At 44.3% G+C, this 12,490-nt stretch overlaps 1 protein-coding gene across 1 annotated transcript in view; it reads right to left on the bottom strand.

Annotated features, from left to right (window-relative positions):
- lhfpl6 (LHFPL tetraspan subfamily member 6) overlaps positions 1-12,047 on the bottom strand; it is a 50,537-nt gene extending 38,490 nt beyond the window's left edge. The window contains exons 1-3 of the mRNA XM_017721989.2: positions 11,902-12,047; positions 8,508-8,618; positions 6,606-6,995 (exon numbers count right to left, since the gene is read on the bottom strand). Coding sequence (XP_017577478.1) covers positions 6,606-6,990 — 385 coding nt within the window. The 5' untranslated portion in view covers positions 6,991-6,995; positions 8,508-8,618; positions 11,902-12,047. The remainder of the gene's footprint in view (positions 1-6,605; positions 6,996-8,507; positions 8,619-11,901) is intronic.
- Between the last annotated feature and the right edge of the window lie 443 nt (positions 12,048-12,490).

Below are 12,490 nucleotides of genomic sequence, written 5' to 3' on the forward strand. Positions count from 1 at the left end.
TTTTCTTTTAATCTTTCATTTTTCTCTCCTTCCTTCCCATCCTGTTTACTTCTCCACTCTTTCTCCCTCTTTACCTCTCTCTCCCTTTCACACTCTCTCCTACCTTCCACTTTCTGTCTCCCCCTCCTCTTTCTCCCTCTGTCTTTACCACCTCTACTTCTCTTTCCTAGCCCTTATCTCTCTCTCTCTCTCTCTCTCTCTCTCACTCTCTCCTTCCTCTCTCTCTCCCTCTCTCTCTCTCTCTCTCACTCTCTCCTTCCTCTCTCTCTCTCTCTCTCTCTCCTCTCTCTCTCTCTTTCTCTCTCTCTCTCTCTCTTTCTCTCTCTCTCTCACTCTCTCCTTCCTCTCTCTCTCTCTCTCTCTCTCTCACTCTCTCTCCTCTCTCTCTCTCTCTCTCTCTCTCTTTCTCTCTCTCTCTCTCTCTCTCTCTCTCTCCTTTCTCTCTCTCTCCCTTCTCCTTTCCTGCCCCCTCTCTCTTTATCTTTCTCCCCTTTTCTGTCTCTTTATCTACTTCCCTCTTTCTCTCACTCTCTCCTTCCTCTCTCTCTCTCACACCCCCTCACTGTGTGAATAATTCTTTTTGCATTCCTGAAGGAGACACAGGGGATACTCCTGTCACACACACACACACACACACACACACACACACAGTAAGGCTGTGTGATATGTTTGTTAAAGGTGATTTCGGCCTTTGAAACACTGATATCCCAGAAGGCTACAATATGCAAATGAGCCTCTAACCAATCACATCATTGTCCACACTGTGCTGTGAGAATGTTGCCCAATCACAGGTGCAGTGCAGTTTCTATGGGCGCTTAAATGAATCAACATATTCATGTAATCTGAGAAAAATTCTTTTGGTTAAAATAATGCAGGTTAGTATTTAATCATGTCACATTATTGATTTAGCAGCACTGTATTTTTAATTTATAGCAATTTTAAAACAATACAGGAATTACAACAAGATCACTGTATGACTTCATCTCTGCTTCACTTCATTCTGAGATCACCTGAAAACTCACTCAGAGCGGTTTGGTGTGAAACGGTGTGAAACAGTGGTGGTGATGGGAACCAGGCATCGCCATGACTACAACACAGATATAGACACTTTATTTACCATCCAGAACCACCAGAGAACCTACACGAGTCTTCTGAGCTTATGGAATGTTGATGATGGAAAATAGTGGAAAATCTGGAATAATAAGAGTTTTCTTTGGGCTATTTTGCCTCATAACATCTTACATGTATCCCTCCGCCTTGACTGGATTTTAAAACACTGTTTTAGGCCTAAAGAACGATGTGTTCATATCCATCTGTGAGGGAGCTTTTAAAGGTGTTAATCTCCTCAGACGTCTGGCTCCTGCTTGCTATCTGCAATTAACAGCATTCCTGAGTGCTACTTCTACACCATGCGTTAAACCAGTGGCCATAGCACACAGCAGCACCAGGCTGTATCCCACAGTCCTCAGCACCAATGTCATTTGCTCATGTTCCAGAGCTCACACATTGCTGGGAAAACCCTACAGCCTGGGAAAGCTCACTGCCCCTTCACTGGACCCTTCGCCTCACTCCAAAGGTCTAGTTTTGGTGTCATGAGTCGGGGAGACTCTATATAGTCGGAGCCCATCCACAGTATTGAATACTGACATGCTATGCAGTCTCAAATTACTGTTGACAGAATTTCACACACACAGTACAGCAGTAACTCTTACGACTAACTGTGGCTACTAGCCTAGAATTTGGGCCAGCAAACATCAAGCTGTAGTACTTGCTAATGCTAACGTTTACCCTTTAACTAGTCCAGTTCCAGTCCTCACTCCTATAATTCAGAAAGAACTGAGTCAGGCTGCGTTGTTTTGCATGCAATTAGTGAATAATAAGCCTTGAGATTTAATAAACTGGAGAATTTAATAGGTTAATACCTGCTAAAGTTATCTGGTAATAAGCAGCTACAAAACTGTAACATTACTGAAGTTGGTGCTGATAGAATCAATCATCCCCTCAGAGTTTACTAGCTTTACTTTGGAAAGTGGTGTAGTGTGTTGGCTGGAGATGTAACCATGGAAATGGCTGTAGTGTCACCATGGAAATGGCTGTAGTGTAACTATGGAAATGGCTGTAGTGTAACCAAGGAAATGGTTGCAGCGTAACCATGGAATTTGGCTGGAGATAACCATGGAAATGGCTGTAGTGTCACCATGGAAATGGCTGTAGTGTAACTATGGAAATGGCTGTAGTGTAACCAAGGAAATGGTTGCAGCGTAACCATGGAAATTGGCTGGAGATAACCATGGAAATGGCTGTAGTGTAACCATGGAAATTGGCTGGAGATAACCATGGAAATGGCTGTAGCGTAACCATGGAAATGGCTGTAGTGTAACCATGGAAATGGCTGTAGTGTAACCATGGAAATGGCTGTAGTGTAACCATGGAAATTGGCTGGAGATAACCATGGAAATGGCTGTAGCGTAACCATGGAAATGGCTGTAGTGTAACCATGGAAATGGCTGTAGCGTAACCATGGAAATGGCTGTAGCGTAACTATGGAAATGGCTGTAGCGTAACTATGGAAATGGCTGTAACGTAACCATGGAAATGGGTGTAGAGAAGAAAAAAAAGACTCCTGCTGTCTCACTACGGCTCTCAGTACAGTAAGAGGAGGAGCTAAAGTTGGGTTTATCTGCTGAAGTGCTGCAGGCGGCCGACCTTCTGTTTATAGACGCCGTAAAATCAGACATCAGAGAGATTTTCAGCCTTCAGTGAGGAAAAGGAAACTGCTGCTGGCTGGAGGATAGAACCGTGACATGACTGCACCTCACAGCTTCAAACACACACACACACACACACACACACACACACACAAACTGTGTGTGTATTATTACATATCTTGTACTGTGCAACAATCATATATAATATTGCACTTCTTCTGCCAGCCAATCAACCAGAACAAATACAACCAGAAAACAGAGGTCTGTACTTCCACTCTGACCTGTTTTTAAAGACCAACAGCACAATAACAAGATATTTAATGTCTTGTCTTATCAAATCATTGATTTTGTACCCACAGACTCAAGGCCGGCAGGCCCGAGTGCCATAATCCAATCTGGCCCTCGAAATTATTTAGATTTTCTATTAATTCTAGCCCATTTCCCTATCAGCCGCACTACAATGCACTCTAACATAATTTGTGCTGACTCCCAACAACAATATACATTACAGCAGTTCTCTACCCAATTGCAAACTTCATATTACCAAACACACCAGCTGCGTTTCAGCTTCAGTTCAACCAGCATAAACGCTAATAAACACACAAAACAGAATGAATGAACTTTCAGAAAGAAAAGATGTCAGGTGTCGAGACCAGACACAGGTAGGTGTACCAGACCTACATCCTGGGGACATTTAAAGAGATTTAATAGCTATCTATAGCTAATGTAGCCTAAATATGTCATGTTTTCACATGTAATATTTGATGGTTTACTATATGTAGTCATATTTTGCTGTTGATGTTTTGGCGTATTATAATATAAACGCTTTCAGCCACTCAGATTTGTGAGATTTTTTAATATGGAACTTTTATTGACGCCCCTGTCATATGTCACCAATGTCTAGAAGTCTCACCGACTTCTCTGGACTCCAGCTCATCTGAAATGGACTGACGCAGTGGAAATGTGTTTTGTGGATCTGGTGAGTCGAGCTTTCAGACGGTTGAAAGAAAATAATGGACTCCAGGCTTAAGCAGTAAAGGACCTTCCACACTGTTACCAGCATAAAGTTAAAAATCCATGTGTGGGTAGTGAGTAACCTGCACAGCTGTGAAAGCACCATTAACACTGACTGAACACATTTACTGCCTTTTTCAGGGCCGTTCAGACTGATTTCAAGATGACGACACCAAGAAACATCCTGCACATACAGCAGCATGGCTGTGTAACCAGAGAGCACAGCTGAGAAACACAGCTGAACACTCGTCTGTCACACTTTCATACGTGATGAACCTGAACACGCTGATTACACGTGCGTGTGTATGCAGGGAAAAGAGGATCTGGACGTGATTGGAATATAATCTGACTGATGTGAGAGAGAGAGAGAGAGAGAGAGAGAGAGAGAGAGAGAGAGATAGATACAGAGAGAGAGATACAGACAGAGAGAGACAGAGTGAGAGAGAGAGACAGAAAGAGAGAGAGAGATAGAGACAGAGTGAGAGACAGAGAGAGAGACAGAGACAGAGTGTGAGAGAGAGAGAGAGAGAGAGAGAGAGAGATAGATAGATAGATAGATACAGAGACAGAGAGAGAGATACAGACAGAGAGAGACAGAGTGAGAGAGACAGACAGAAAGAGAGAGAGAGAGAGAGAGAGACAGAGTGAGAGAGAGAGAGAGAGACAGAGACAGAGTGAGAGAGAGAGAGATAGATAGATAGATACAGAGACAGAGAGAGAGAGATACAGACAGAGAGAGACAGAGTGAGAGAGAGAGACAGAAAGAGAGAGAGAGAGAGACAGAGACAGAGTAAGAGAAAGGGGGGAGTGAAAGAAAAAGTGGAGGGTGAGAAAAAGGGAGAGGAGGGAGAGGAGATACAGGTCGAGAATGAAATAAAAGGGGAAAGAAGGACGGAGAATAAAAGAGAGTGAAAAAAGAGAGAAAGAGAGAAATGAGAGCATGAAAGAAAGTCAGAACAAAAGAAAGAAAAGACAGGAGTGAGAAAAGAAAAGAGAAATACAGAGGGGGTGGAAGGACAGAAGGAGAAATGAGAAAGAAAAAGAGAGAGGGAGAGAAAAAAGAGATAGAGAGGGAGAGAAATAGAAAGGAGAGAGAGAAAGAAAAGAGAGAGAGAAAGAGAAGGAGAAAGAGAAAGAGAGATAGAGAGTGAGAAATAGAAAGGAGAGAGAAAAAGGAGAGAAAGAGAGAGGGAGAAAGAGAGTGGGAAAGAGAAGAAGGAGAGAGAGAGATAGAGGAAGAAAGAGAAAAAGGAGAGAGAGAGAGAGAGAGAGAGAGAGAGAGAGAGAGGAAGAAAGAGAAAAAGGAGAGAGAGAGAGAGATAGAGGAAGAAAGAGAAAAAGGAAAGAGAGAGAGAGGAAGAAAGAGAAAAAGGAGAGAGAGAGATAGAGGAAGAAAGAGAAAAAGGAGAGAGAGAGATAGAGGAAGAAAGAGAAAAAAGAGAGAGAGAGAGATAGAGGAAGAAAGAGAAAAAAGAGAGAGAGAGAGAGAGAGAGAGAGGAAGAAAGAGAAAAAGGAGAGAGAGAGATAGAGGAAGAAAGAGAAAAAGGAGAGAGAGATAGAGAGGAAGAAAGAGAAAAAGGAGAGAGAGAGAGATAGAGGAAGAAAGAGAAAAAGGAGAGAGAGAGAGAGAGAGGAAGAAAGAGAAAATGGAGAGAGAGATAGAGGAAGAAAGAGAAAAAGGAGAGAGATAGAGGAAGAAAGAGAAAAAGGAGAGAGAGAGAGAGAGAGAGAGGAAGAAAGAGAAAAAGGAGAGAGAGAGAGAGAGAGAGGAAGAAAGAGAAGAAGGAGAGAGAGAGATAGAGGAAGAAAGAGAAAAAGGAGAGAGGGAAGGGTGGGAAACGGAGACAGTATCGAGTAACGTATCACTAAACAGAGCAGGGTGTGGGTGTGTTTACAGAAGAGAGTGAGCGGAGAAATAAAGGAAAGAAGCCGACCCTGTAGAGTATAGAGGTCACACTAAACTACAGGAACAGAGGAAGAGGAGTAGAGACACACACATCTGCAGCAGCTCATTCCTCGGGATTTGGAGTCAGAGCGACAGAAAGCAGAGAGTGTGTGTGATTCTCTCATTATTCAGCATCACCAAACTGTTCGGACTCGTTATCAGCAGCCTGTGACATTTTTACCTCCAATCAGCCGGGGGTCCCAGCCACTTCACCAAAACAAACACAGACCCCCACACAGCGAAACCTCAGGCATCTTCACTCTGACCATCAGCCAAGCAACAGCTCATTAAACGCGTGTCTGAATGAATCGTAAAATTCAACATTATGTGAAAATTAAAATTTCGTGACGAACAGCACAGTTTCCTATTGAATCAAACTGCATCGTGGGGAAATTTAAGACTTCATGATGCAATTAATCATTTTCTAGAGAATCAAATCAAATATTGGTCAAATATGACATTTTGTGATGCAATGAATCATTTCCTACAGAACTGAATCAAATGGACATTTCAAGATGCAATGAATCATTTCCTACAGAACTGAATCAAATGGACATTTCAAGATGCAATGAATCATTTCCTAAAAAATCTAAATGAAGTATCGTGAAATTTGAGATTCAACGTAATCAAGTCCGATCTATTCCAAATTTACAATTTATTGATGCACTGAATCATTTCCTAAAGAATCACATTAAGGTGACATTTTTAATTTTATGATTCAGTGAATTGTTTCTTAAAAAATCAAAACAAATCATGTTTAAAAATTTACATTTCATGGTCGACTGAATCATTTTATAAGAAACAAATCAAATCGTGGTCAAATTTGAGAATTCATAACACACTGAATCGTTTCCTAAAGAACCGTAACTGAATCATAGCGATTTACAGCCCCACTTCTCACTCATCCATCCATCCATCCATCCATCCATCCCCTCACCTCCTACAAACTGTATCCCCCCGGCGACTCGCCCGATGGTGCGCGAGATGAGGTCAGTAACGCAGCAGCCCATGATAGCGGTCAGCGCCACCAGCAGCAGCAGGCCGCAGCCTGTCCCCGTCACCACCGTACAGATCCTCCACTCCAGGCTGGGAATTCCCTGGAATGACGCGTATCGTCCACACTGCTCCAGCATCACCGTTCCCCCCTGCGCCTCGTCCCGCACCGGGTACGAGCACCGCCGGAACGTTCCAAACGACACAGGCTTCCCCATCTGAGAACCCAGCAGCCAGTAGGGCATGAAGAAGCCCACGCAGGACGCGGCGGCGCACAGCAGCGACAACAGCGCCCAAATCCCACCCGCACACGTCAGGCTGGAGCCCATCTCGCCTGGAAGCAGTGAAAATGTAAATCCAAGCAACATATGAGTATTTTAGTGAGTAAACTGATCCACATTTTCATCAGCACCATCTAGGGATTCAACTTCAGTTCCTTATTCTGTTTTCTGGGAGTGCTGTTTCGCTCCTGGACTGGTACTCCGACCTCTCTCTGGAGCTTCAGCATTTTATTTTAGACCAAAAAGATCCAAAAATAGAATAACAGAGCCTAAAAAACTGATGTGGGTTCTTATTCGCCAGCCTCTTATTCTAATTCTCAGTTCCCCCTTAAATGGTGCAGCAGTTATATTCTGGCACCCCAGCCTGCACCATTTAAGGTGGAACTGAGAATTAGAATTAAAAAGCCGATTTCAGCTGCGAAGTTCTTATGCCAAGAGACCCGGATGTACTGATAAGATCTACTGCAGTTACTCGGTACGCGAAGGGGAGCCGGATTCTGCAGGGAGTCGGAATTCAGCACAACACCACGGTCTAAATCTGCTGCGTTCAGCTACACGGAGAAGTTTACTTCATCTTCATAGCTCACTGCAAGCAATGCTTAAGCCTTGGGTTCACAACACGACTCTGAACGGATTATAAAGGCTGGGCGTCTGGCGGTGGTGTGGTGGGTGGCGCTGTCGCCTCACAGCAAGAAGGGCCTGGGTTCGATTCCCCGGCCGGGCGACCGGGGTCTGCGTGGGTTTCCTCCCACAGTCTAGAGACATGCAGTCAGGCCAACTGGACATGCTAAACTGCCCCTGGGTGTGAGTGAATGTCTGTCTGCCCTTTGACGGACTGGCGACCTGTCCTGGGTGTATCCTGCCTTCTGCCCAGCGAGAGGTGGGATGGGCTCCAGGTGCCCCCGTGGCCCTGAGGGAGAAGCAGCTTAGAAGACGTGTGTGTGAAATATTGGGATCCACGCTGAACGATTAGGGATCAAACGCTACTCAACTTTAAAGCCGCTGCTGGACCGAACGGAGCTCAGTGAACTCGCCCAAACCCACAAGAGCTGCTGCTGCTGTTTGCGCTGAAGCAGTAAACAAGCAGCAGGTAAACACGTTTACGTGGCTCAGTGACTTAAAGATGTTTTAGTGTTTTAAACTTACATAAACTCGACTGTTCCTTCGCTTCACACAAACACGTGCTGTATTTTCTTCTTTCGCGCTCTCTGTTTTCATTGGCTGTCGCGGGAATCCGCTCAGATTGAGTCGTTGACCAGTTTGCACTAGATTTGTCTCAGAGTCGGTCGAAAAATTCACGTTTGATAAACTCTGACTGGTCTGAAACGCAATCCGGAGGCAGTAAATCTGAGTCACGACTCGTGACTCGACACACGACTCGACTCTCTCTCCAACTGTGGACCCCGACTGACCCAAACGCCGCAGACTAGACCCGGCCAGCGCAGACTCAGCGCGGACTCAGTCTGATCGCAGTAGTAGGCTCACAGCTCCAGCCTCTTGGCTGATTAACTACATCGACGGCAGCGGAAAATTGGGACATTGGACTTTTTCTGAGACGAACTCACCAATCAGAGCGCGTGTGTGTGTGTGTGTGTGTTCTACGCTCTCTCAGTCCACATCTCCTGTGTGTGAGCGTCGTTTGGGCATCTCCGTCTCACTGTAGCTCCAGCTCAGACCTGTAACCAAGAAAAGAGACCGAAGCACAAAAAAAGTCACCAGAAAGAAAAAACGTGGAGTATTTGCAGTTTTTGGATGTTTAGCGTGAAGAAACAATTCAGCTGCAATTCAACTGCATTGATTTTCAGCGATTTTTTACAGTATTTAATAAGTATGAACTCACTTTTTGGCCCAAATGAAATACTTGTAATGTAATAACTTGTAACATGATGTACTTTGTAATGTAATAACTTGTAATGTAATGTACTTTGTAATGTAATAACTTGTAATATGATGTACTTTGTAATGTAATAACTTGTAATGTAATGTACTTTGTAATGTAATAACTTGTAATATGATGTACTTTGTAATGTAATAACTTGTAACATGATGTAATTTTATGGCTTGTATGTTTGTGCGTTTGGTGCGTTTTTAAATAGATTCTGAAAATAATCCAAAATAATCAAACTGAATCGAGTCATGATGACATTTGAGATTACAGGATTCACTGAATCGTACTTAAAACGAACCTTAACAACGGTCCATCCATCCATCCATCCATTCATCCATCCATCCATCCATCCATCCATCCATCCATCCATCCATCCATTCATCCATCTACTGTGGTGTGAAAAAGTATTTGCCTCCTAATTTCTTCTATCTTTGAACATTCATCACATTTAATTATTCCACATCTTCAAAGTTTAATATAAGACCAAGAAAACCTTAGTAGTAAACCTAAAAAAGTTAAAAGGAAAAAAAAACTGGCCTCCTTAGTTACTTAATCAACCAAATGTAGGTGATAATCGAACCCCTCCAAGGAAAAGTCATATATTAATTTCACCCTTTGTTGGATTATCAGTTTTCTATTTTATTCTGTTCAAAAGTTCATATTTAAAGCCAAATGCCTTTGCTTTAGCACATGTAAGTGACCATGCTCGAGCTGTTTTTAGAAGAAATGTCACGGCTTTTGCTGAAATGGCTCAATGGAGATCTACTAAACTAAACGCACCCAGGCCTGATTACTGCCAGCCCTGCTGAATCTAACTATCACTGAGCTAGAGCACGGCACGGTGAGGTGAAGTGGGCTGAAAGATCTCAACAAGCAGCACAGAAGAAATTCCAGAGGAAAAAAGTTCCTGCGCTGTTTCAGCGTGGAAAGTGTTACTAAGTCATTTCTGAGGCTCTGGGACTCCAGAGAGCCACAGAGCCATCATCTCCCAATGAAGAAAACACAAAAAAGCCTCCAAGAGCACAGCGATCATCCAGGACACCATCTAAGACGAACATCCAAGGAACTGCAGGTCACCTTTAGATGAGGTCAGCTTCATGGTCCCACTAATAGAAAAAGACTCGGGAAAAACGGTGTCCGTGCGAGAGCCACAAGGCGGAAAAAAGAGTGAAGAGGAAAATAAAAGCTCGTCTCACACCCTGTCGACCTATAAACCTCTTGCAATAATGTCCTGCAGACTAACGAGTCAAAAGTGTAAATCTTTGGAAGACAGGGGTCCCGTTACATTCGGCACAAAGCAAACAGCGTTCACAATAAGATAATCATGCCCGCAGTGAAACATGGTGGTGGTAGTGTGATGGTGTGGGGAGGCTTTGCTGCTTCAGCACCTGGATGGCTTTTCATAACTGATGTGTCCATGACTTCTGCCCTCCACCAGAAAATCCTGCATGGTGACTTCTGGTCCTCAGTCTGTGATCTAAAGCTCAAGCTCAACCGGCTTACGCTCTCTGTCACTGGGTCGGTGCCCCTCTCGTCAACCCTTAAGGCTCCATCTCAGTGCCTTTAGACAGGGAACATAACTGAACCATAATCCACTGAAATGATCTGTTCTAAGCTGGACTGACTCCACACACCCCGCCTCGCCTCGCCTCCAGGCTTTTACTCCACTGCTCTGATTTAAAACATTCGGTTATGAAAAGGAACAAATACCAACTTTTCACCTGGAGAACCTGATTTAAGCTCCACAATCAGACCTTAAACCCACTGGAGAAGCTCTGAGGGAACATCTCCACTGTTTGTACCTCGATGAACGAGAAATGTTCCAGCACAGAACCTTCATTTCTAACAGGGTACTCGGCCACCTTTGAACAGCTCACAAAAACAAAATTAATACTTCGGAGTGACCTTGAGCCCCATAGAGATGCTGCGGCAGGACCTTAAATGGGATGTTCATGCTCCAAAGCTCTCCAGTGTGGCTGAATTAAAGCAATTAAAGCAATTAAAGGAAAGAACAGGCTGATCTCCGGCTATAGGAAGCGTTTGGCTGCGGCTTAAGGAGGCATAAACTCGTCATTAGGCTTTGGGGAAATTTCTTTTTCACACCTAAAGGAAATGACAATTTAAGTGCTTTGCGTTTTCCCTGATGTGCTTATACGACGATGACACTGTGACTAAGAATCGGAAAACAGGCAAAAACAGAGGAAATCAGGAGGGCGCGAATACTTTTTCACAGCAACATAATTACGCATAATAACGTACGTGCTGTCGGGTAAACATCATAAAACTTTCTCCACGCACCTCCACCGTCATCCCCATGCATTCCCAATGTGTAAACAGGTTCTGACCCGGCTGGTCAATGACTGAAGACAGTCTGGACAAGGAAGGAGATAAAACCTGGTACCTGAGCCTCACCTGAGCCAGGTAAGCAGCACTGTACAAACCCTGGTTACCTGGCTGAGATGTGTTCAGAGCTAAAACACGATGAAAATGACCACTGGCTCTTAGGCTGGACTGAAACCCCCCTGGTTAGATCCTGGTTAGAGGACCACTTAAATTTCTACAATGAGTTATCAGCGTAATTTCATTTTCCAGTTTATTCTGGATCCATAACTGCGTTTTTGAATCAAGCAGCACTTTTTTTTGTGCAAACTCCACTTTAAATGAACTCCAGCTTCAACATAAGCAACAGTTTCCTTTTTCCACTTCTCACGCTCACAATGAAAATCACAGGCACGTGAGAGCTGGTTAAATATTGACACCTTTTATCTGTCAGTGCAAATCAAAGCAATGATTGACAGGCCAGATCTCGCCTGGAAATGCCAGTCCTGACCACCTCCGAGAGGCATGAGTGCTGCTCTTGATGGCATCAGTGTCCGTGCGAACTGAAGCGTCTCATCTCCCAGCTTCTTCTCGGAATTCCCCGTTCCACCTTAAATGGTGCAGCATTTACATGCTGTCGGCTGAGGCGGCAGAATGTAAGTGCTGCCCTATTTAAGGTGGAACGGGGAATTCCAACAAGAAGCCCAACTTCAGCCTCGCCCACAACAAGAAGTACAAGTAGAACATCTTACATGTCTCGTGTCCCTCATAAGCGTCGAAACGAAACTTCACGCTCTGACAGTCCGCCTGCGTAAAAGTTTTCGCCCCTCCGCGGTTCTCCCTTCACGTCCTCCACGAGAGAACACTGCGCGCCACCGCCTGCGCGTCCACGCGCCCCTGCTGGGGTAAAAGGAGGGGTGAAAAAATGAGGCGGTCCCTGATGCCCCGCCCCCTCCTTATCCACCCCACTGTACACAAACATCACGGCAATGCCGCAGAGCGCCGCTAGAGGGCGACAAAGAGAAGCGAGTGCAAAATGAATGGGTGTGAATGGAGCCGAACGGCTGAACGTCTTTCAGGAGAGCAAAGCACCAACTTGCTCTTATTTCTGGAGACAGAATGGTTTATTTTATCAAAACATGTTTCAAATGTTTAAATACGTTTCCACTGGTCGATTTTACAAACTAGCATTGCTTCATTTCAGAGGGAATTCCACAGGCTTTCCAAATGTCTGCATAATGGTTGATTGCAGAGACTCAGCCGTCTTTACAGTGGTGCTGATGGGAACCAGGCGTCGCCATGACTACAACACAGATACAGACACTTTATTTACCATCCAGA

This window comes from Pygocentrus nattereri, chromosome 18, assembly GCF_015220715.1.
Source record: "Pygocentrus nattereri isolate fPygNat1 chromosome 18, fPygNat1.pri, whole genome shotgun sequence".
Taxonomy (NCBI): Eukaryota; Metazoa; Chordata; class Actinopteri; order Characiformes; family Serrasalmidae; genus Pygocentrus; species Pygocentrus nattereri.